Source organism: Choloepus didactylus, chromosome 4 (assembly GCF_015220235.1).
Source record: "Choloepus didactylus isolate mChoDid1 chromosome 4, mChoDid1.pri, whole genome shotgun sequence".
NCBI lineage: Eukaryota > Metazoa > Chordata > Mammalia > Pilosa > Megalonychidae > Choloepus > Choloepus didactylus.
This window is the reverse complement of record NC_051310.1, coordinates 76,078,427-76,103,305: the sequence shown is the minus strand read 5'-3', so window position 1 is coordinate 76,103,305 and position 24,879 is coordinate 76,078,427. Positions and strand designations below refer to the sequence as shown.

At 45.3% G+C, this 24,879-nt stretch overlaps 1 protein-coding gene and 1 pseudogene across 4 annotated transcripts in view; one reads left to right on the top strand and one right to left on the bottom strand.

The window, feature by feature from the left end:
- The window catches only part of APBA2 (amyloid beta precursor protein binding family A member 2), a 309,258-nt gene that overhangs the window by 51,247 nt on the left and 233,132 nt on the right, over positions 1-24,879 (bottom strand). For all 4 annotated transcript variants that reach the window (XM_037832868.1, XM_037832866.1, XM_037832870.1 and 1 more), the window contains 2 exons: positions 8,940-9,020; positions 7,908-7,944 (listed from right to left, as the gene is read on the bottom strand). In XM_037832868.1, coding sequence (XP_037688796.1) covers positions 7,908-7,944; positions 8,940-9,020 — 118 coding nt within the window. The remainder of the gene's footprint in view (positions 1-7,907; positions 7,945-8,939; positions 9,021-24,879) is intronic.
- Positions 15,574-15,849, top strand: LOC119531536 (annotated as a pseudogene).

The window sequence follows — 24,879 nt, the reverse complement described above, 5'->3', positions numbered from 1 at the left end:
GGATCTTTCAAAGAACACTATTTTTTTAAAAGGCACTTCCCACTACTATATAGTATAGCACTGTTCCTTATGAACAAATTAGACAAGAGGGAGAAATAACAGTTTTAAAAAGAAAAGAACAGAAACAGCAAAAAAACTCATTATTTTCAGATGGTATGAGTATACGCCAAGAAAAACCCAAGAAAACTACTGAAAATCTATTTGAAAAAAAACCAATGAGAATTCATTAAGGTAGCAGTTTTGAATTTAATATACCAAAAAAATCAATAGCATTTTTTGTACCTACAAATAGTGAGTTAGAAAAAAATAATGAAACAAAAGATAACATTTACAAAAAGAATAAAAATGGCAAAATGCCAAGGAATAACTACTTAAATAAATGGAAGGATAAAGCTTTTTTTGGGGAAGGGGTGGCTAAGAAAACTGACACTTTTCCCTATATAGATAAATTTAATTAGTGCCAAATAAAAATACTAATAGGAATCTTTATTTTGAAACTAGACAACTTGATTCTAAAATGATAGCAGCAAGGGCAGAAACTAGCCTACTGGTAAAAAAAAAAAATTGAAGGCAAGTCCCCAATAAATAAAGCAGCGTGGTTTGAAACATGAGTGGACAAATCAGGATAACAGTGTAATTGATCCAGAAACAGACCTAACTATGCATGGCAATTTAATGCACGATAAAGGCAGCATTTCAAATCAGTGAGGAAAAGACTCATCAGATAGTTTTTTTTCATAATTGTTTAGCTGCTTGGAATAAAACAATTGAAATACAAATCCTTCTGTATCCAGACACCCAAATAAATTCCAGATAAATCAAACACTTGTTTGTTAAAAAAAACAAAACCATAAAAATTCTAGAAGATAACTTGAGAAATCAAAAAATAATCTCATGTGCGTGAAGATCATACCAAGAGAGAAAAACTCAGTAATCTGAAAGAGAAAAAGGGTAATACATTTGACTACATAAAATGTTCAGCGAGGGTGAAAAATGAGCTGTTAAAAAAATCAAAAGACAATGGTAGCCTGGGAAAAACTTTTGCAACATAAATCAAAGTGCTAATTTCCTTCATATGTAAAGAATAGTACAAACCATTAAGAAACACCAAAAATTGTAAGAGAGAAATGGACAAAGGAACAAACAGGCAATGCACAGGAAACAAAGCACACAGCTTATCAACAAATGAAAGGTGTTGAGCTTCATTTATGATGAAAGATGAGCATGTTAAATCAACAAGATACAGCTTTTCATCCAACTGGGGATAAGATAAAAAAAAGCAGAAGCTGCACAGTGTTAGTGACTGGGCGGGAACAAGTACACTCAGACACAGTTAAGGTCAGCAGGAACCTCCCTCCTCTGCAGAAGGCAATCTGGCAACACCTATTAAAGTTGGTGTGCTCAGAGACTGGAATGCTGCTATATCTAGGAATTGCTTCTATAAAAGAACTCACACATGAACACAAAGACATATCCATAAGGTTGCTCATTGCTGCATTGCCTGGAAACAGCCTGTCAACACAGAGGGGACTGGGTAATACCCAACAGCAAATCCACGGAACAGAATCTTCTGCAGCCACCTATATAATTAGGTGAATTTAGAGTTGTTATCTCCAAGATCTAGCAAGCAATGAAAAAGCAAAGTGTACACTCATATGCCCATTACAAATATCTAATGTTTTAAAAGGGTCTACATCTCAGGCTTTATATGTCCAGGGAGAAAAAATTTCTGGAAGAATTCATAAGAAATCTGACAGTGGCTACACTACAGTGAGGGACTAGGGGATGGGCTGGGGAAGAGTTTTTTTTTTTTGTTTGTTTGTTGTTTTTTTTTTTTCTTTTTTAAATCAGGTGCAGATAGAAAAAGGAGAAGCACTGCGGGATTTCAAGGACAGAATTCATTTTTAACTCTTGTGGCTTTCAGCCTGATCTAAGCACCATTGTGAGAAATCATTAAAAACCTCTAGTAGTGAATAATTTTAAACCACATCTAAGCCCTTTTCCTGCTGACTGAATGTAGCCCTGGAAAAACATGATGGTGTTCATAAAAAGAAACAGCTATTTCAGTTTTCATAATCCCTTCTTGGAATGCTGCGTTTCCCCTCAGGCTGCACAGGTTTGGTTTATGCCTGCCTCCCTGCCAAGAGCCCCCCACACAGCCCAGCCTGTCTAGGCCTGGGCTAGAGCTCAGGACCTCCTGCCCCACTCTCAAGTCGCTTTTGACTGAGAGGACTTATCAGAACAGGTGAAAACCCAATTGCTCACAGCAAACCAAGTTTCTGATCATAAGGGCCCATTGTACAAAACTAAGTGACTTTATCATCAGGAGAACCTCTTAAGAAAAAGAGGGCAGGAGGGGTAAGTTCAGCCCCAGGCCTGAAAATCCAGGGCCTGGGGTCCTCACGTCATCTATGAGACACACACCCAGGGTTGGGAAGCTGACGAGGGGTGGAGTAGATGTAAAAGACCCCAGGGTGCTGCGACTTGGGGCCAAGCAGCATTTTGGCAAGAGCCTAGAGCCATGGGTGGGGTGGTGGGCATTTAATGACACCTTGGCCTGGGCTCTGGCTGTTAGATGAGAGACTGAATATATGAACGAGCAACTGCTAGACCACATATAGAAACAGAACTCTGATCAACTATCTGCAACAACCAGAACATGCAGCAAACCACTATACATAGCAACCAGTCCAGGAAGTTAAATCACAGTCCCTGGAAACTGACCCAAAATAGCACTTGATCAATACCTGGCAGCATCCCTAATTTTTACCCTCACTCCCAACTGAGGGCCAAGCACAGAAAGCCAAATCTGCTCCCCCAACCCATCATATAGGACACCTCACTTCCAGTTATCCCACCTCCAGCTCCCCATGCCAACAGCCTCCAATCAGGTCATGTGTGAAGTCTTTCTTGCTTCCCACCGTAACACTTTTCTATTCCTGCCTGCTTCTGAGTCTCTGGCAAACTCAAGTGACAGTGGCAGACTCCCTTGCTAGAGCAAGCTCTAAATAAATAGCCTTTGCCTGTTCTCATTTGGGAGGTATTCACTGATTTCCACAAAGATTAAGAGGAAAACCAAGTGTGTTGTGCTGAACACCATCCATTGATCTTTGTCATTTTGTATGGAAGCTGCCACAGTTAGGTTTCATTGCTTGGGATCAACATTTGCCTCTAAGTTTTCACAAACACACTGTGAGCATTAGAGAAAAGACAGATGACTACATATTACTCACTTAGAGGTACATGGCCATATGGTCCACTTGGCTTCTTGACCTGCAGAAGATGTTCTGGAAGTGCCCGCTGTTCATCTGCCATGTCAGGATTTCTTCCCTTCAGGTCAGAGGTGGGCCTTTGGTGCAACTGGCATGTTCATGAGGTCGCCTCTGCAGCCTGAACCTTCCCAGTCAGGAGGGGAGCACCCATCCCTGAGCCAGCCTGTGACCATCCAAGGCTCTTCCCTTGGCTGCCTCTGACATGAGAGAGGCCAGCAGTTCCGCATCTGGATGGTTTTCTTACTTTGAGTTCCCTGGGACCCAAATAGTGTGGCTTCTTTAAAGTGAGGGAAGTTCTTCTTTATGTGCTGCCTTCCAAGGGTTGCTCGGGCATTCAGTGTGGTGGGAATGGGCCTGGATTCCGGGACCTGGGTTTCAATCTGGATTTGTACTTACCACCTGGTAACCTCAAGCAGGTTACTTACCCTCTTTGAGCCTCAGTTTACTCACCTAGAATGGTACTTATCTCTCAGCAGTGTGCCTGGCACAAAGTCAACACCTGGCAACTATGACCTATTCCCAATAAATGCAGTAGGAGAGGTAGCTGTATGAAGGTGTGTTGGGGGGCAGTAAATCACCTCGCTGAAAGCTGATGCTGTAAGTACCCAGACATGGGAACAAGTTCAGGCTCATCAGTGATGGGACCTGGGACAAGTTTCTTTAGCCTTGCTGGCATCAGATTTCTATCCTATAAAACGGGGTGAAGTACTCATACAGTGGCCGACCAAGTGACATGAAGCAAAATCCCACACGCAGCACACAGACCAGCACACACCAATCACCCAAAAAAGGTTAAGACGGTATCACTTTAATTGTTACTCTTTTATTATTATTATTAAGCTATCTGATGTGAAATAAGGCATGAGCTGGGACAGAGGGCCTTCCTTCTGAAGGCTCTCTCGGTTTGCCAGAGTTGCTATGACAAACACATGATAGATTTTGGCTTAACAACAGGAATTTATGGTTCATGGTTTAGAAGCTCAAAGAAGTCCACAATCAAGATATCAGCAAGGCTTACCTTCCCCTGGAGTCTGTGGCCTTCTGGTGCTGGCTTGCCACAATCCTCAGAGGTTTGCTGGCTTCCATTTCCACCGCCAATCACATGGTACTCTCCCTGTGCCGGCTCTTCCAGGTTCTGCTGGCTTTTGGCTTCTTCCTGTGGTCATCTTCAACTTCTGGCTTCCGGTTTCTTCTCCTTAGAAGGCCTCCAGTAATATGGATTAAGGCCCACTGCCATGCAGCTGGGCCCCACCTTAACTGAAAACAACGTCATCCTGAGTTCCTGTTTATAATGGGCCCTCGCACACAGGGATGCGGACTGAGGCTAAGAACTTGTCTGAGTTGGGGTGCAAAATCCAGTCTACTACAGACTCCAGGAAGGTTCCCCTCCTGTGAGAGTTCCCAGACGTGGGTGAAGCAGATGTTTCACTCCCATCATGGTCACACTGGGTCTTCTCAGCTCTTCGACCTCTGCAGGGGCTGCTCCCTGGCTGAACGGGGTATTATGGCTGACATCGAGGGCATGCTCACTCAACACTCATTTCCAGATCTTCTCCCCTGCTTCGGGGAAATCTGAACGTGATTCTCCAGGCATCCCTGAAGTTCAGAGGGGGCTGGTCATGAGACACAGTGAAAGAGAAGGAAGCATCTCAGATTGTTCGAAACCAACTCCAAACAACGTAGGGTGGCTCAAACCAATTCAGACTGGAAGAAACTGCTTGTGACCAGCTCAAACCACTGTGAACAACCTTAATTTAGAGTTATTTCTAGAGGAGAGAAGCCCTTTGATTGTTATGACAATATAGGGACCTACAGTTTCAAGGTCCCTTAGGCTTCAACTCAACACTCAGACTCACAGGACCTACTAGGGTTCAACCAGATATGTGGTGGCTGGCTCTGATGGGAATAAGGCAGGAACTAGTGTGTGCCAGCAGGATCTTCAGTGGGAATTATTGCAGAAACCCACGCAGCATCCACATGACCATATAAGAGCCAGTTTCTTTGACCCCGCTCCCAACCCCACATGCCTGAAATTCTGGTGCAAAGAGTATGATCCACCCATCAAGGAGGACATGCGGAAACTATCCCAGTTAATGAGCCTCATGTTCCCAGGAGCTAAGATCTCTTACAACCACTCCATGGATGTAGCTTCCAGGATCTTTTCAAGGGATGTGCCAAGTTACAGGAGTCGCCACTAAGGGAAAACCAAAGCTCCCAAAGGATTACAGTCCTTCCCACTAGATACAGTCAATCCACAAGACTCTCATTTTTGCCATAAGCAATATTGCCTACTGACAGTGCCGACATATCACCTTTTAGGTTACCAGGGTAATGGAGCAGGAGAGTTAACTGAAGGTCATATTCTCATGCAGAGAGTTCATTAACACTTTAACCACTGAAAATGTTTGCTTTCCTGATAAAAAGGGGAAGTTATGTAACAGGTGTGGACTTTTGCCCTTCTTTTTTCTTCCTGCCTGAAATAGGAATTAATGTCTGGTGTTGGACAGCCATTATGTGACAATGAGGTGACACCCCAACCCAGAAGAACCAGAAATGCTAATCCTGATGCCACGAAGCTGTTGAACCAGCAGCTGCTCACCTCTGGGCTATTTTACACAAGACAAATATTTCCTTGTCTGTATAAGCTAATGTTAGGTGGGGATTTTGTTACTTGTACCCACATGCACTCCTAACTGATAAAGGTGTTTAATTTGGGGATGGTTTTCCCATATTCATTACATTCTAGGGTTTTATATCCTTATACTTATGTGTTCCTGTTGCTAAGATTTTTGGCATGGTTGAACATGAATTCCCAAATATTAAGGAATGTGCTTTTGCTTAAGGTCCCTGTATTTTCATAATAATCAGAGCTTCTCTCTTCTAGGAACAACTCTAACTTAAGGCTGTCCACAGTATTTTGAGCTGGTCATAAGCAGCTTCATCTACTCTGAATTGCTTTGAGCCACCCTACGTTGTTTTGAGTTAGTTTAGAATATTCTGAGCTGGTAGAGCTTTCTGGAATGCTAGAAAGCTAGAGGCAGAGGTTCTACTCAGGCATCAAGAGAGGGACGCAGCCTCCTGACACCTCCACTGCCCTCCTCTGCAGACTGGAGGTTGGTTCAAGAGCCAGGAGACCATGATGTCCGAATCATTTCCAAAGAAGTCTGTGGGAATTCTGTTCAAATGGTGACATGCTACAGTGAAAATTGAGCTTCTTGGATCCACAAGCCCCTACCTCATTGGCACATCACCACCCTGGCATTCTGATTACGAGAAAGTGGTGCTGAGAGAAGGTGCATATACCCTTGCTCATGACAGCTGCATCCTGTATCAGGAACCAAATTAAATCCTACTGTGGTGGGTGGGGTGGGTATGGCTTCTTCCTACCAATCAATAGTTCCTGAAAAACTGCAACCAGCCATTTGGGTTGGAATCGTCATTATCTACTGTGACCTCATTAAAACCAGTTTGAGTCATTTTGAACCAGTTAAAACTTAACAAAAACCATGCTTAAACTGCTGGGTAAAACCCAGCTGGGCCTCTTTGAATTGTTCAAAATGGATGAGTCTATATGAATTATGGAATACTCGTTCCAACAGTTTAAAACTTTTTAAAATCCAACTTGAGCAACACTGAGCCAGTTTACAGTAGTCAAAATTTATTTGAGCCAGTAAATCCACTTTGAGCCAGTTTGAGCGGGTTTGGTGGGTTCAAATTAGTCCCCTGAAATTTCTCAGGCTTCAGTTCTTTCTTCAATAAACAAAATCAGAGTGAGGAACATTGGAAGTCCTTTATTTCTGAAGATGAATTTATCTTCCTCCCATAAATATTCACAAACATTATCAGTTTATAAAAAGAATTAATACAATTTACATTGCTTATTATAACACACTGGCAGGGGCAGGAAACACCCTCCTGGCAAAGAGAAAGATCTACTTAAGAGGCTCTTTACTCTCAGTTGGGAGCATAAGCAACAATACCAGAGTCACCTGGGGGAGCCCTGAGAGGTTACCAGAGGCAGTTCACACAAAGCCCACAATGTCAGTCGTCAAGCAGGTATGCGTCCCACACCAAAAAGTGATACAGTGCAGATCAACAAGTTTTGTCTTTTATTGAATGTTGAAATGTCACATTAACCCTTCCAAAGAAGCCAAGAGTGTGGAGGGAAATGAAGGGTCTAAAAAAGAACACAGCCTGAATTTAAATGCAATTATATCCACCATGATTACTAGCCTTAGTTCAACTGGCTGCTTATACAGATGCATTTTAATCGATTAATTCAATCCTAAGATTCATGTGTGATGCAATTAGTGACGTCATAATCGAATGAGACTGTCTACTGTTCCCTATACCAAAATGGGTAAATTGGCTGGTCCTTCCTTCTCTACACAATGGTTTCTGCAGGGCTCACACAATCAGGTGCCCTGGCAGGTGCACGAAACACCCTCCTGGCAAAGAGAAAGATCTACTTAAGAGGCTCTTTACTCTCATTTGGGAGCATAAGCAACAATACCAGAGTCACCTGGGGGAGCCCCGAGAGGTTACCAGAGGCAGTTCACACAAAGTCCTCTTTGCAGGAGAAAAACAAATGTGAAAGCACCTACCCTCAGAGAAAGAAAATTCAAAGTCACTTACCAGCCACAAAACTTGGAAATGATGCCACCTTCTTTGTCTGTTTGGAAATAGGAAACAACAAAACACATAACACTTACAAGCAAATGGTGTAATCTACAACATGAAAAGCTAAACCCCATGAGTGACTGGTGTCCCCAAGTGTTAAGCTCCAAACAGAAATCAGTTTCATTTGGGAAACATGATATTTGGGTTGGGGGCAATTCTCCAGGGAAAACTTGGGGCATACAAATCTACCTTCTATAACCTAGGGACCCTCCAATTAGTGTATCCCTGCTGGCAGGGGGCCTAGAAATCATCCAATCCAATGGCTCTGCAACTGTTAGACATCAGAATTACGTGGGCACATTTTTAAAAGAATAAAGCAGATTGGGGCCTTCTCCATGAGTGACCGTGGTTATTTCATCAAAGGTAGAAGATTTCATTCCAACTGTGTTACCCAGAGAGGCTTAAAGCTTTGTTTTAATAATCTCCATCATGGCAATGTCAGTTCTGTTGTTGATTAAAACCATGGTTCTCAGCAAGGATGATTTTTGTCTCCAAGGGGACATTTGGACAACACCTAGGGACATTTTTGGTTTGTCACAACTTGGGGGTGACATCTGATGAGGAGAGACCAGGGATGATGCTCTACATCCTTCAGTGAATAAGGAAGTTCCCCACAAGAAAGAATTACCCAGCCCAAAATGTCAGTAGGGCCATTGTTGAGAAACTGGTTTAAAGCACAGTTATCATACAATGTGACAGAAGGAGTTTCTCCCAAATCAAGGAACACCAATAGCATCTTCCCACCCCCCATGAGCCATGGGCAACACATGAACACATCTCGGTCCCGATTCAGCAGGAAAGGCCCTTTTCTTCCTCCTCCAGGGCCAACGTGCCCTCCCGCCCCATCCCTCTTACAGACACTGGGGATCCCTTTCCCCTAGGCACGTGGTGGGACATGAACATCGTGGAGAAGACGAATTGACTACTACAGGGTGGGTAGCTCCAACATTAGAGTCCTGCTCAGACCTTCCATCCTCGGGAAATTACCTCCAGAATGTTGTTGTTGTCAACAGGTCCGTTGAGATCGGAGCGCTGCTGCTTCCTTGGCTGTTCCAAACCGTTGCAAACCTGGAACCCAGGAAGATAGAGACTGTGTTTTCCTATGTTAGGAAAATAAATCAGGACACAAAACTGTGCATACAAAACACCAATTTTGTAAAATGCATATGTACATGTGTGTATGTACATAAATAATTATATTTAAACATGTCTGCCATTAATAGGAACATTTTTATATTGCTAAAAAAGTGTTTAAAATAATATTTTAAAAAAGCCTAAATTCTCACTTGAGAATACACACAAATTAGCTAAACTACTACTACAACAAAATTCAATGTCCCAAGGATGTTTCATAAGTTTTCTTTTGAAGAGGCATCACATCACAATTTCCTTCACTTCAGTGAACACAATTTAGGATTTAGGGATGTTTTCTCTACTCAATTCAGAAGCAGGTTCTATAGCACTGAAATCACTTTCTAGAGAATGAAAGCAGGTTTCCGGTGAGCTATTTGCAGAACTCCAGGAAATAAATTATCAAATAGTAACAGTATGATGATGACAGCGAGGGTGATGATATGATGGTGAGTGGCATTTGTCTGGTGCTTTAGGGAACACAAAATCCTTTCTTGCTGGCGATGGATATTCACACTCCTACTTTACAGGTGAGTAAACTGAGGTTGTGTGGGCATTAACTGCTGACTTCCCACAGTACCCAGGGAAAGAACAAGGTACAGTTGCCAGTCCTTCTCCCAGTCCTTATATCATCACCGTTCTGCTCTCTGATGTCATTCAACCTCCCTGGGGTTAGAGAATAAATACAAGATATGGCTCCACCCTCCCAAAACTGCTGACTACTAAAGTGATATGCTCCAAACAATCACCCATCCTAGCTCAGTGGTTCAGCCATTTCTACAAACTGTATGCAGCCATTGGATTGCAGAGATGGTGGGGGTGGAAAGAGGAAGGGAGCTGGGGGGACCAAAAAAGTGGCGCTGGGCCTTCAGGGTGGAAAGGATTTGTCCACAGAGGAAGAAGGGAGGGTATTCCCACACCCCAAGAATAATTCCAGCTCCAGCTGCCCACACACAACCTTCCTGTTGCTGGGAGGCAGTGCTAGCCCAAGTAGGGCAGATGTTTGGTCATCTTCTGCTTCCCTACCCCACTTCTCTGCTAGAAGCCTCAGCCCCCTTAGCTCTCAGGCCCAGCCAGACCATGCAGGAGGCCCTGACTTTGTCCTTCTCTCCTAACATATCCCAAGGCCTAGTATATCCCAAGCCCTTCTCCCCAAGAACTGAACCTGTCCTTCCCCAGACAAGAAGGCTGTGATCTGCTCTTGACTCCACCCCAATGGACACCAATGCTGGCCAAGCTGAGCTGACACAAACTGTTTCTGCCTTGGGACCACTCCTCAGAGGCCCAGCTGGGGCCAGGCATGTTCCTCAAACTCCTCCCAACTGCCACCACTTCTCTATGGCCAAAGCAAGCCTGGCAAAATCTCCAAAAAGGATGTAATGGGGAAATCTCACCCCAAATGCTATTCACATCCTCGTTAAGCAAAATTCTAACTTGGGATGTCCACCCAGACGACACTCTGTTGAATATGCTTTGCTATCTCAAGCTCCACTTGCTTTATTTACAATCTTGTTCGGGTATTCTCTGACACAGTGACATTCCCAAGACTGAGTCCAGGGCCTTCATTTCCTAAAGACCTGCACTGCCTTACCAAAAGCTGCACTGGCACTAGTAACTCCCAAAAAGACCTCAAAGAAACCAACCAACTGAAGAAACTGGTTATGCACACCGCTACTACGCATGTTACAGCTTGGGGTGGAATCTAGTTCCAGGCAGAGAAAAGGCCAGAGGAGCAGGCAACAGGCCTCATCAAGGCAATGGAGAACACCATGGGAGGGGGCAGTGCCAGGATGGAGTCCACCTTGTGGGGCCTTTGGCAAATGCAAGAGGTATTTCCTTGGGAGACGAAGACCCCATGGATAGGACTTGGCCAGCCTTGGCATTGCTGTGTGAAGAAAAAGGCCTCTCCCTGCTACAGGGTGCTGTAGCTTCAGGCCAGGGCCTGTGGCTTGGCTAGAGGAGCAGAGGCTGGAAGTCAGCAGCGCCCAGACCTCATCCATGGGCCACCAGGGTACCTCGTGTTCTTGGGCAACAAGTCTCAAGACCACTTAAAAATGGTAATTTTTCCCCAAACCTTATAAAGACCTGACCTTTTTGTCTAACTCCCTCCCACCCAATGCCTGCTCATCACCATAACGACTGTATCTCACAATAAACAGCCTGGGTTGTTTTTCAAGAGAAGGAGGAGGGTCGGTTGGATGCTTCTCCTTGGGAAATCCCATCTGGTTCTCTAATTTTCATCTTGGGGGCCTTGGCAGCACAGAGCTCAGCATCTGAAATGAACACTTAGCATCTTAGACGAAGATGCCATTTAAATCTTTTTATGCCCTCCTAAGGTACAGTAGGCAGTCACACCTCAAATAAGATGCTGGCAAAAGTACCTCAATCCTTCATAACAGAGAAAGAAAGCAGGATCACATCCCACATCTCGATGCCATCCACTTAAACCCAGCGTGAGCCACTCGGATAAGGTGGTGAGTAAAACATGTGAAAGGCCGATGGGAAATGAAATATGTTAGTGTGGCAGTAAACCCTTTCCACCCCTGGAGCTAGGAAAACAGAAAACTAATGGGCAGAGATTGGTCATAAAGCTCCAGGATCAAGTGACAGCTGTTCAAGGCAGAGATGATTTGCCTGTAATAAAAAATACTAATTTAAATAAATTGTCCTAATAAATTTCTTGGCTCCAGTTGAAACTAAAGCCGGGATTTTTTTTAAGTGTCAATTTTGATTTTGTCTGCTTGATTAAACTGAAAGTACAGCAATATAACTACATTACTTTGGATGAAATAACAGCAAACTAGCTCACACCTACTCATGCTCACACCATCTGTGACAAAGACAGAATGATTCTAAGCATTCTCCGGAATGACAAATGTATTAGTTATATATGGCAGAGCTCAAGTCAGGGGACAGAGAGGATCAGATCAAAGCCAGTCAAGTCACAATTTCCCCACTGAACTCTCATACCTCACTTCAAATGTGCTCCCAGGCCAGGGGAATCCCAGGGCTGGTAACTTACCCATTAGGTGCCAGCCTTGTCTGGGAATCATTTCATGGTCCTTGTTTTCAAGAGTCTATTGTCCCTACTCATCTGACATTCCAACAAAAATTCCATCCTCCAACTTGAGAGGGGAGTCACCAGAGACCTGCAGCACAGCACTAAAAGCTGGGCTGGGTACAGAAACCACGATTTAAACCAGATTTAAACCAGACTCAGCCCTATGAACATATTCTTTCCAAAGCCCTCGACTCCGTCCCCTGACCTACATGTGGCTCAGAAAAATATGACATTTTTCTTTTTTCTTACATTTATTTTACAATTTAGGTCACTCTTGTGATATTTATCTAGAGGACAAAGGGAGCTTAGATAGAGCATTTATTCTTGTAATAGTTATTCTCATGTGGTGAAAATCTGTTCTCAAAGCAGATCTGTGGCTTAAAAGAATCATGACAAGTTACATGACGCCAGACAGTTTATCCAATGTCCAAATATTGCATGGGGCATACTTATGCTAAAGAAGTATCCACTGCTTAACTGAAATTCAAATTTAACTGGTTGTCCTGTATTTTTACTTGCTTTATCTGGCAACCCTCCTGGGGGGCTGAATGTCTGCTACCTCCACCAAAGTCCCGTGTGGCACATCCCAGGGCTTGCCTCAGTGTCTGGGTTCTAGCCATAAGGTCAGCCTGGTCTGCTGAAAACTCTCCTCCATCACTGATGACTGGTCCTGCCTGGGCAAGTATTATATAAGTACCTTATCATTTACACTGTGTCATTTCAAAGAGGTCTTGGAAAGGACAGCACTGCATGTGTGCTCAGACCAGAAAGTGAGAACAGCAGTAGAGTTTTCAAAACTGGTTTCAAATCTACACCAAGCAACCTCCAAATGTAACACACATGGCCAGTCTTAGGCAAGCACCCGCTGAGTGCCAGAAGCCACTCATGGAGGACAGGGGGATCCCCAGATCAAAGGCCCTGAGCTGGACAGCTTCCCATCCAGCATGGAGGCAGGAACTCAGCAGTCCTGCCAGCTCAGACCCCTGTGGCATGAGGCAAGGTACAAACACCCACACAGGTGAACAAAAGCCTCCTTGCAAGATTAGGCCTAAGCAGCTGAAGAGGCGAACACAGAAGCTAAGCCATCAAGGCTTCAAGCTATGACATTTTTGTTTTCATTTAGTCAGAACCTTATGCGCTGCTGGTGGAAACGGAAAATCAAGCAGCCACTGTGGAAAACAAGTATGGAGGTTCCTCGAAAAATTAGACTCAGAATTATGACATGACCCAGCAATTCCACTCCTAGGTATAGGAGAACCGAAAGCAGGGGCTTGAACAGATATTTGCACACAAATGTTCAAAGTGTCCATCAACTGAAAAATAGATCAACAAAATGTGGGATAGACCCACAATGGAATATTATTCAGCCACAAAAAGAAATGAAGTTCTGATTCATGTGACAGCTTGGATGAACCTTGAAGACATCATGTTGAGTGAAATAAGCCAGACACAAAAGGTTACATATTGTATGACTCCATGTATATGAAATATCTGGAACAGGCAAATCCACAGAGACAGAAATTAGATTGGTGGTTATCAGGGGCTGGGGAGATAAGGGAATAGGAAGTGACTGATTCTTGGGTACAGGGTTTCCTTTTGGGGTGATGAAAATGTTCTGGAAATAGTGAGTTAGTTGCATGGCATTGTGAATGTAGTAAATGCCGGTGAATTTTTACATTTTAAACACTTTAAACTGGTTTAAATGGCAAATTTTATGTATATTTTACCACTATAAAAATTTAGGGGGAAAAAAAAGAGTAGCCAGAGCCTTCTAAGCTTCTAACATATAATACCTTTGCTAACGATACCCACTTTCGCTAAATGCGAAACCCTACCTGAAGTCACTGGTAAGACTAGGTGAGACTAATCCTCCTGGGACCTGCTCAAGGAAAGGTGAAGGAGGAGGAGCTCAGGGGAGGGAGGGAGTCCTCAGGAGGCATTTACGGCTCCACATTGCCTCAATCTCAGTAACTCTCCTCTCTCCTTCACCTGCCCCATGTTCTGAGATCCCATAGTCAAATTCATCTGAGGGACAGGTGGGAGTTCCACTGCTGACAGCAAAGAGCGCAGGAGAACTAGGGGGTATCCCGATGGGTCTTGTTTAATCTTCAAATAATAGACTATACACTAGTCCTTTCTACAAATGTGGCTTGGGACCTGCACTGCTGCCTCTCCCACTGCATAAGTTTGCTGCAAACACCTGTGCGTCTTTCCACCCTGCTAATTTAAAGGTGAGAAGCCCTGTGTAAGCAGAGTTTACTGACAGCCACCCACCAACACTAAAAGCAATCGCTCGTCTTTGTCTGAGGTTCTGGGTGGGGGGAAGGGGAGTGGGCAATTCTCCAGGGCACCTGGTGCCCCTTCACAGCCCCCACACATAGCCTTGAGACCTGCACACACCTTCGGAGAAAACCAGCTTAGCATCTGAAAACTGAATGAAATAAAGGTGCATACATCAAAAGGAAATTAAATAACCACTCCTAAGTCAAGATGAGATTAAATTTCCAACACATGTTCTGTAGTTGAATCCCACTAGTAAATGGAGGCCACCATTCCCGGCGTGGAACTACTACTACCAGATCTCTGTTCTCCTAAGAGAAAGCGCTCTCAGCCTGGTTCAATATTATTAGTCCTAAATAATGAACAACTAAGTTCACACTCAGAGGAACTGCTTAGGGCTATGGACATTAAAACAAAATCCTACGGTTCATAATGTGAAAAATAAGTTTAGCCAGCTACCATGGAAAGTACATATCACCAATCCAGTTAACTGCCACTGAATCCACCTGTTCAACTTTTATGAATACACAAAGAATAACTGGTTTTCCTAAAATTGAGGAGAAAGAGAAGGGGAAGGATTGGCTGTTGTTGTTTTTATGGTATACTTAATCTATTTTTGCGTTAATGGTATTTTGTTTCAATGATACTAACAAGGGGTGGATGACCTCAACAGTTTTACTATAAACCAGTCATATGATAAGAATTAATTTGACTAACACTAATAATAATTAATATTTGTTTATAAGTAAGGAGCCCTAATAATTTGAATGCAATGGTGTCTACCTCCTCTTTCGTCTTTTTTGCTTCTGCCAAGGCAGCTCGCTTCTCTTACCAGACAAGACCTGGAAGGAGAGAGGGGAAGGCACCTTCTTCCCACTCAGGATGTGGTGGTCCCACTTCAGACCCATTTTAGTCCTGAGGACTCTCCTGAACTGCCTGGCATCCAGCAGCCCCACACCTTGTGACGGTCCCCATCCCCATGCCCTTATCCCTACCATGGTTACATCAAACTAGTTTTGATAGGGTCAATTTATTTTGGTCTGTTTGATAGTTCAAAAATAAGCTTCCATGGTCCACATTGGCTCGATTTGGTTTTAGAGGACAGAAATTGGCTCAGGCTCTCTGGGCTCGGAATAGCTTTGTGGCAACATGGTGAAATGCACCAAGAAGGTTGGAATTGTTGGTAAATACAGGACTCGTTATGGCGCCTCTCAGGAAAATGGTGAAGAAAATTGAAATCAGCCAGCACGCCAAGTACACTTTCTCCTTCTGTGCCAAACCAAAATGAACAGAAGAGCTGTGAGGATATGGCACTGTGGTTCCTGCATGAAAACAGTAGCTGATGGTGCCTGGACCTACAACACCACCTCTGCAGTCACAGTAAAGTCTGCCATCAGGAGACTGAAGGAATTGAAAGACCAATAGATGCACCACAGCTTGAAACATGTATAGCCTATAATAAATGGGTTAATTTATATATATATAAAAAGAAAGAAATTGGCTCAGGCCAGTTAATAGACCAAAAGCCATTTCTTTTGTTCTTTACCATTATGACTATAGGGCACAAAAAAAAAAAAAAAAAAAAAAAAAAAAATTCTCCCAGGCTAGGATATCTAAAGATGTCACACTGCCCATATTCTATGTGGCCCTGAATCCCTTGGGTTAATTAATTCTGCTTCTTTGTTCTCAGAGTTTAAAGGGTGGTGGTGATGGTAAATATTAGTGGGATACTAAAGCAAGAAAAATGTTGGGCATTGATTTCTCTTCACTACATTTCCCATAATTGGCAAATGCAACGTAGCAAGAGGAACCCTGACCCACCATTGCTCTTGGTTCTGGAACAGGTTTTGAGGGAAGGTAAATGGTGGGATGATCCCTCCTTAACCCTTATATTTCTTAAAGTGGGTTATAATGTGAATTTTATATACTTGGGGTCCAAGACAGGAAGGAAGGAAGGGAAGGAAGGAAACAAGCAGGGAATAGACCACAGCAAGGTAGAGCCTCTGTTTTAAAGGAAGAGAAAGGAGAGAAGGAGGAGTGACCAAAGGAGTCCAGCAGCAAGAGAGAGAAGCTTGGGTCTGAGCCAAGCCTGCATCACAACCAGGACAATCAAAGGGCAGCAGCCCAGAGGTTCCAGGAGCCAAGGTCAAAAACAGACACCTCTTGGGCACCAAGGGCTGCTTCGAGGGGAAGTGGGAACCTGAAGGTTGGATGAGCAATGTTGGGGGGAGAAAGCGCTGCACCAGAAATCAGAGTGGCAGGCAGATCCCAGGGGAAGAATCAGAGGTAACTGCCAGTGCCTGGGCCAAAGGGGCCATGGGAGAAGAGGGTTGGACCAAGAAGGGTGAGTTGAAACCACCCCCTCTCCAACCTGATACCCCACCTTGGTCAAAGCCCAGCTCCAGCTCACTGACCAGTATGGCCAGACTGCACCCAAAGTAGGACAGGATAGCCAACTATGGGGCAGGCCCAGCAGAATGTCATCATGCATGGCCCATGTGTGGTAAACATCCCTTAAATGAAATGGAACCCAGATCAGGCCTAGACCACAATAGCTGATAAATCTGGAGCCTGGCAATAAGCTTCTGGGAGTCTAGTTCCCTAAAGCTCCAATCATTGGAGCCTTGGCTTGGCTCCTCAGTAAAGGTTAACTATCAAATCTACTAATGGACCTGGACTTGGCATGTTTGGGTACCAGCCCTCTTGAGGTCCCGTTCTGTCCCACACCTCCTTTGTCGAAATTTCTGCATGGTGGTTGGTTTTCCTGAGCTGTCCATGAGATGATATGATGGAGGCCTGGGAGTTATTCTTGGTTAGCTTCCCATTACCACTGGTCCCGGGTCTTTTTCAGGCCCTCATTAGCATTTGCTGCGATCTGAGTGCCTTGAGATGAAAACCTCATGACTGCTGTTGCTGTGCTGTCACATCTTGGGCAAGCGAGCCATGTGTGACATTTACATGTCTCTCAGTCTCGTGTTCGGCGATGCAGTCTTTCTTCCTGAACAGAAGATGTTGCTAAAAATTCTTCCACGGAGCCCTGCACACTGCTAGGGACTGTCATGTGACTCACCAACTGTGTGTCAGTTAGATGTGTGCGGAGGCCCAGGTCCACGTGAGTGCTGTGCTGGGGTAGGGGCCACGGAGGGGCCAAGGATGACAGCCGTGGACCCCCAGGGAGCAGAATGCAGGCAGTGCATGCCAGTCAACCTCTCTGTCTTTGGTTTTACAACCACTCTTCTCCCTGATGGCCCTGGTGGTCGCCTCCTCCTCATCATCCTCTGCCCTCCACCCATCCTCTTTGGGGGATCCCGCCAACTCTCACCAATCCAGCCCCATTTCCAGGCTGAGCACACTCCTGCATCTCCATCTTTAGTCCCACTGTAATGGCTGCCTGCCCAAGGCCCCCTCCAGGTCCCAGAACCTAGAACCTCTCAGTCTAACCCACTGCAAAGGGCCCAGCCCCACCCTGGTGAGAAGAGTCTCTAGAACAAGTTTCTCAAATGCACAGTGATGTTTTGCTGGTCTGGCACACGCAGGCAATGATGCCTTGCACTGAGAAGGGAGTGAGGAGGCTGGTAGCTGAGAAAATGGGGGGCAGTTTGTAGGGGAGAAGAACCAGCATGGCTTTGAAGGAGGGCACATGTGTTGGGTGGAAATGGGAGAAGGTGTTCCTGGCTAAGGAGAGAGCACTACCCCACACTGGGAATTAGCAAGAGACGTAGTCTGTCTGGGGCCAGCTGGTCTGCAGGGAAGGAAGGGAGCTGTGTGGGGCTCTAGGTTAACTTCCTATTAGAATCTAAGGGTGAGAAAATCACGGTAGGACCATGGTGGGAACTTTAAAGGTGATTCATCCCTCGGCAGCCCTCAGAGATGTGTGGGTTCTGCCCTGTCCCCCAATTCAGGGACTTGGGAGCAGAAGGGGACAGGGGATGCCCCCCAAGAGGGTATGTTAGAATCCCTTCCCTGGAAGTCCCCAAAGTGCCAAGTGACAGGGAGGGGGGAGGACACACTTGGGGAGCCACACACCTTGGGAGCTGCACCCCTGCTCCACTCATCCCCACCATGGTCAGATCGAGCTTGGGAGGCACCCGTCAACCCCAATCCAGCCTGTCTGTGGGCTCTCACAGACCTGGTCTCCTCTTGTCCTGACTTATAACATGGGTCCCACCCCCCAGGGCACCCATGTCATTCCCAAGGGCAGGGATGCCAAATACTCCACTGATGCCCAGTCCTGCATCTGTATGCTTGGACTTGAAAATTATCCTTGTCATTGTGGTCAGTGTTCTGTATCCCTCCCCATCCACAAACAGTCCTCCATATCGATGCTCCTCCCCACAGCCCTAGGACACGAGTAGCTGTCACCCCTTGTTACCGATGAGAAACTGAGGTGACATGAGCAGGAGGTTCTGGAGCTGGAAGCTAGAGTGGCAAGGATGAGCCCAGGCTTTCTGCTCCAGGATCTGTGCTTTCAACTGCTGCTCTATCTCCAAGGGTGGGGGTGGAGGAGTGTCTTCTCAGTGACTGTTGGTGGAAGAGCTTTGCATGGCTTTCCTGGACAATAAAAGCAGTGTTTTAGAAACCCTGGATTTAAGTAGATTTTCAAAGCACTGTCAGCAATTCTAGATTCCTGCTAAATAAACTGCTCTGTGACAATAACAGCCATCTCTAGTAATATGTCATCAAGAGGCCTCTTAAAAATCAAGGAAGGCCACCATGCTGCCTCGGCAAAGGAGCCCTGAGCGATCGCATCTGGAATCTTGGACAGGTCAGGTGCTGGCAATGTAGAGGCTGTGCCCACCTGGATTTCTTCTCAGGTTTGGTCCCAGAGGAATGACTGTAGGTGCAGCAGTCACCCTATCCCAGAGCTGGGAGGGGAGGATACTTGGGAAGGGGCTCAGTGCAGGCAATAAAGGAGCACAGGCAGCATGGGAAACCCTTTCCTGCAGCCCCTTTTGTGTAAGGGGAGGGCTGAGACAGCCAGCTGGGGAGAGATGGGTCTGATGCCAGGGATGGCAGAGAAATGGGGATGGCCACAGAATCCAGAGGCAGCACTGTTGGAAGTAAGAGGCCAGCTGCACTTCACTGAGGCCTGGAAGGGTGCAAGGAGCCTTGTATACTTGTGTCATGCTCTGCACCTGCTGCAAAGCCCCGTCCTCAGTGATCATACACTTGCATGCTCCTTCCCCTCCAGCTCCACCATACCTGCATCCAGGTTCAGACAGACTGCTCCCTCCTATGTACAGCACAAATACCAGAGGCCCTCTGCACACCACTGTGCCCCTTAAGCACCCCATTGCCTCACTGGATGCCGATGGGGTGCACGCCCACAACCAAATGATGCTCTTCTCTCAGCCTCTCTGGGCCTGGCATCCTCTTCTACAAAGGGGGCTCTAATCCTTGCTTCCTGTGCTGCATAAAGGCTGAATGGGGCAGGTGTGTGAGGCAGCAGCCCTGAGCCACACACAGTGTCATGGCCCCAACCAGGCAGACCGAGGTGACCTGTGCCCAACCTGGGCAGGCAGGAGTTACCTATGTGCCAGCACCCCTTCTCCCTATTTGGTGCCACCATTCCTACTGCATTCTCTAAAATCTCCACTGAATGCAAATCACAGCAAATCAACTCTACAATGAGCAGCGATAAACAATTTTACGTTTGATGTGGCCTCGGGGTGATGTATCATGCTGCACGTTAAACTGTTGTATTAAGTAGGCTAAGATGCATTGATTTTTCTCTTTTCTATTCTCAGAGGGCTCTTTCTATAACACACTGGCTGAGCTAATGATAAACAGAAACCATGAAAACCCCAAGTAATCAAGACATGCATTTGATGCAACAAGTCCCAAGATGTGGCACTGTCCCATACAGTTGTCATAGATATCAGACCTCTCTGACTCAGTGATCCTTGAAGTCCTGGCCTGCACCAAGCCCACACAGCACACAGAGAAGGAGAGGGAAGAAATCTTCAGTGTCCAAAGGAAGGAGTCTCCGAAGGGAGCACTACAGGACCAGAGCAGAGTTTTTCAGAGAACTTTACCAAATGACACCCGTCACAGGTAACACATGAAAAGTGCCTCCAAAATAACTCGCCCAGCCTTTGCCAAAGCTGACACACAGCAGATCACCAGAGAACTGCAAAAACACTGGGAACAGAATTAGCACTAATGATTTATGTATTTGAATATGGTTCAAAGGGGAAATTTTAGGTCATAATATGTTACTAGAATAGAATTAAAAAAAAAAAAACATAGGGCTGTATAACACAAAGTGAAGTTTAATGTAAACTATGAGCTATAGTTAAGGGTTCAATAAGAATAATATTCTTTCAGCAATTTATAACAAAGTTATGACACTAATGCAAAATGTTAATAATAGAGAAAACTGTGGGAGAGGGGAGTATATGGGGAATCTTTTTTTTCTGCATGATTTTTCTGTAAACCTACAACTTCTCTAATAAAAAATTAAAATATATACATTATATATGATATGTAGAAACAAACAGACAAAACCCCCTACCATCCCGGGCTGCACAAGTGACCAACAGAACCAGGGTCCCTGGTGCTGGAGTTGCATGTCCTTACAATGTCCCCAGGGAGCGCAGAGGAGCAGATTCTGCCCTCTTCAAAGGGAGGGGAAAGGAAGGCTTTCAGGTCTCCAAAGCTCAGCCCTGGAGCTGCCAGGTGGGGTGGGGGGCAGAGCCAGAGTTGGGGAAGGGGTGCCCAAGAGGGGTTCTCTCTTCCACAGCCCCCCTCTCACCTCCAAAGGACACTGAATCACATTGGTAAATGCGGAGATGCCAACTCCACCAGGCTATTCTAGACAAGGCTGGTTTATCAACACGACTCATATATCCTTTAAATGCAGCATATTAAAAAATCAATGTTTTGTGCCAACAAAGCTCAATAAAATTTTTTTTTAATGCCACATGAAAAGTCACTGCTTGATTGACTTCCTTTGTGAACCGAGCCCCTCTTGAAGTTAGGATGGGGTAGCACAAGTGTCTGGGACAATTAAGAGACGGGCTCACTGGTCACCTCCCTGGTCCCGTGACACGTTCACCACAGAAAACAGAGGCTTCCAAGTCCTTTCAGTACCAGGTAAATAGACAACAACATAGAAGAGACTATCGCTTTCCAGGAGGGACCCTGCCCAACTTGCCAACACCAACACATTCACTAGCAGACAAATTTAAACCCATGGTGCAGCTCTCCACCACTTGTAAGCTTGTAACCAAGGCAATGTACTTCTCCCTTGCAAGACTCAACCTCCTCGTCTGGAAAGCGGAAATAATTGTAAGCCCTCTCTCTTTGGATGGTTCTAGACTTAACTGAGATGATACGCATAAAACCTATAGCACAGTGCTGGAATCATCCTGGAATCGAGCGACAGAGTGAGGGGTTAGCAAGCCTTAGGGGTCCTATGCTTTGGCTTTCTGTTCTGGCTTTCTGCTCTCTGTCTGTGAAATTTCAGGTGGTGTTTGCCCCAGAGGTCCTGCATGGAGAAAAGGTTTGCTGACCAAGGGTGTCTGGGATATACATTGGCCAGGCGAGTTTGGAAGTCTGTGGGCTGGTGAGTTGGAAACTTTAATCACAGAGTGAATCTCCAAGAACAGGAAAGGTGTGCGGCAGTTTCTCAAACTCACTTGCCACCCAAATGCTTTGTTTACAGAACACCTCTAGGAATCTGCTTTGGGAAATCCTGACCTGGGTGTCCCAAGACAGGCCATGTGTCTCTTTAATTTGAAAACTCTCTCCAATCGAATTCCCTGATGTCACACAATAGAATATTTTGATGCTAAAATTATACCAAGAATAAAATAATCCATTAGAATCATTCACGCACACGCACCCACACATGCACACAGGGGAAGAAAAGTGGAAAGAAATAAATCAAAATGTTGGTTTGGGGTGAGGCCACAGGTGTTTTGCTTCTTTATACCTTTCCATATTTTCTAAAATTTCCTTCGTTGCTTTTAAATAACTATTTTTTAATGAAAAGTACAAAATACAGATCTTGTCTGTCCCCCCATGGTCACACCCTCACTCCCTGCAATTTTAGTCCAACTCCTTTGTGGCTCACCTCCAGCCTCCCCCGCCCCCCATGCAGACCTCTTGGTTTCACCAGAATTGCGCAAGTGGCAGCTTGACCTGCCAACTAGAGCCTCACAAAATGCACACCAGCCTATGGCCCAGGAGGTTCCGAAGTCCATGCACTCCACCTCCTTTCACACCTCCTTTCACACGGAGCAGCCTCATTTATAATCTCGGCTGGACTAAAGCAGTGGCCTCTGCAAAGCTCACCTAACCACAGGTTGGGGAAAAGGCAATTTTAAAAAGGACCCACCCAATTAAATTCCTCTGTACCCATAGGAGTTAGAAGGGTGACAGATTAGTCATTAACATTGTAAAAATGCTGCAAAGACAATGAAAAACATCTGTCGTAAACACAAAAGAAAACATACTAAAGAAAACATCTGCAACAAAGAGTAACATCTGTAGTGTATAAAGTGCTCCTCTGACATGGAGAAGCATAAAGACTCCAAAAGATAAAAGGCACGAATCAAACATACATAGAAGAGGAGATACAACTAGACAAGATAATCCTGAGGAAATACTGGATGCATGAGAATTATCCTGAGCTAATAAATCAAGAGAAATAAAAGACGGTTTGCACAAAGATGTCCATGGCAGCATTATATATAAGAGAAAATGCCACTCGCATGTGCAATAACAGAGCACACAAGGCCAAATAACATACTACAAGGTCAGCAAAAATAATCATGGAAATTACATAGCAACGTGGAGAACTTTCATACTATGCCATATTTAAAAAGCCAAACGGCAAAATTATGCCTGAGCTACAATGACAGTTACATACTTTATTTATGCTCGATGCTACAGTCTGAAAAGGAGCATGAAAAACTGCATCTGTTTGGGTGGTGGGGACCAGGAAGAGTACATCTGTCATTTCCCATTCCCAATGTTATTGTCATGTTGTTGTCCAGGCTATGACTAACTAAAATGCCATTCAGTATGCTGCGAAATACCCACAACCTAACTGTTCATGTTTTAAAACAAGCAGAAGAGAGGTGATGGATGCCCCGCAAACTTTCCTCCATCTGACATCTTCCACATCACTTCTCAAACCTGACTGTGGGATCCAGTTTACCTGCAGACTCTTATTCAGTAGCTCTGGGCTACAGTCTAAGAGTCTAGTCAGCTCCCCAGGGGTGCCAAAGCTTCTAGTCCAAGGACCACACTTTAAATAGTGACAATCTAAAGCACCTAAGTGGCCCGTTCCACCCACTTCTCCTTTCATATACATGTATTTTTAAAGCATCTGCAGACTCAACAACATATAACAGCTAAACGAACTGCAGTGTCAGCGCCACGGAAAGGAAAGGTGGGTGTGACACTCCTTGGTGCCCTCTTGGGGCCCATGAGTGAGTTTTCCCTGGAGACATGTGCACCTGTCTGAGGCCAAGCCTTTGTGTGGCTTCTGGCACATAGTGGGGCTGTCTCAGGGGAGAGGAAGGCATTCCCTTTTGGAAAGCAAGTTGTGATTTTAAACAGGGAATCACTAAATTTCCCTGGGCACTTCCCTCTTCACATGATCCTACTTTCAAGCTGATTTCTACGGCCAGTGGCTCCTTTGGGTCAAATTTCAAAGAATTCCTCCTCTGGAATAGGCTTTTCTGCTCTACAGGCTATGAAAACCCTGCCCACAGTCCCCCACCAACAGTAGGGACCACCAAACCCCTTGTGCTCAGGAAGAGAGAGCTCAGTACCTGTCTTCATTAGGGGACCTGTCGGCCCTGAGCTGGGAACTGCTGGGTACAACCCTTGATAGAATTAATTTGTAAAGTAAGGAAGGAAGGAAGAAATGCATAAAACAAAACAAAACACAAGCTCTGCAATGATTAACCAGCTTAAATGAACATTTCCAGTGGACACACTGGGGAGGAAAGCTACCTGCTTTTTCCCTTCAGCATTTCTTCTCTGACAACACACTTCCTCTTGGCTCCCCAAATGCCTCAGACTCTCCCACCTCCTCCTGCCCATTCAAACAGCACCTCACACTTCCATTCAATTCCAGGACTTCCAGAGCAAAGGCCCAGAGCCCTTCCCCCAAATTAGAGTCTGATTCAAGCGACCCGCTCCCTCCCATTAGCAGGTGCAGTGGAGCACAGTAAATACAGAACCTTTTCTCTGGAGCGCAGGGGCGGGGGGTGGGGGGGGGGGTGGGGGTGGGGGTGTTGTCAACCTGGGAGGCACTGGCTGCCAATCAACACCCTCATAAAAGCTTCTTCTGTGGTTTACTACTGAAGCCGAGGGGTGAGGTTAAGAAAGCAACAGGTCCCGTAACAGAGGCCAGGATGTCAGGGCAACATGTGCAAGTAATCAAGCCAGAGAAGGACTGCCCACAGGACATGTAGGGCCATAAAGCCCCCCGATGCT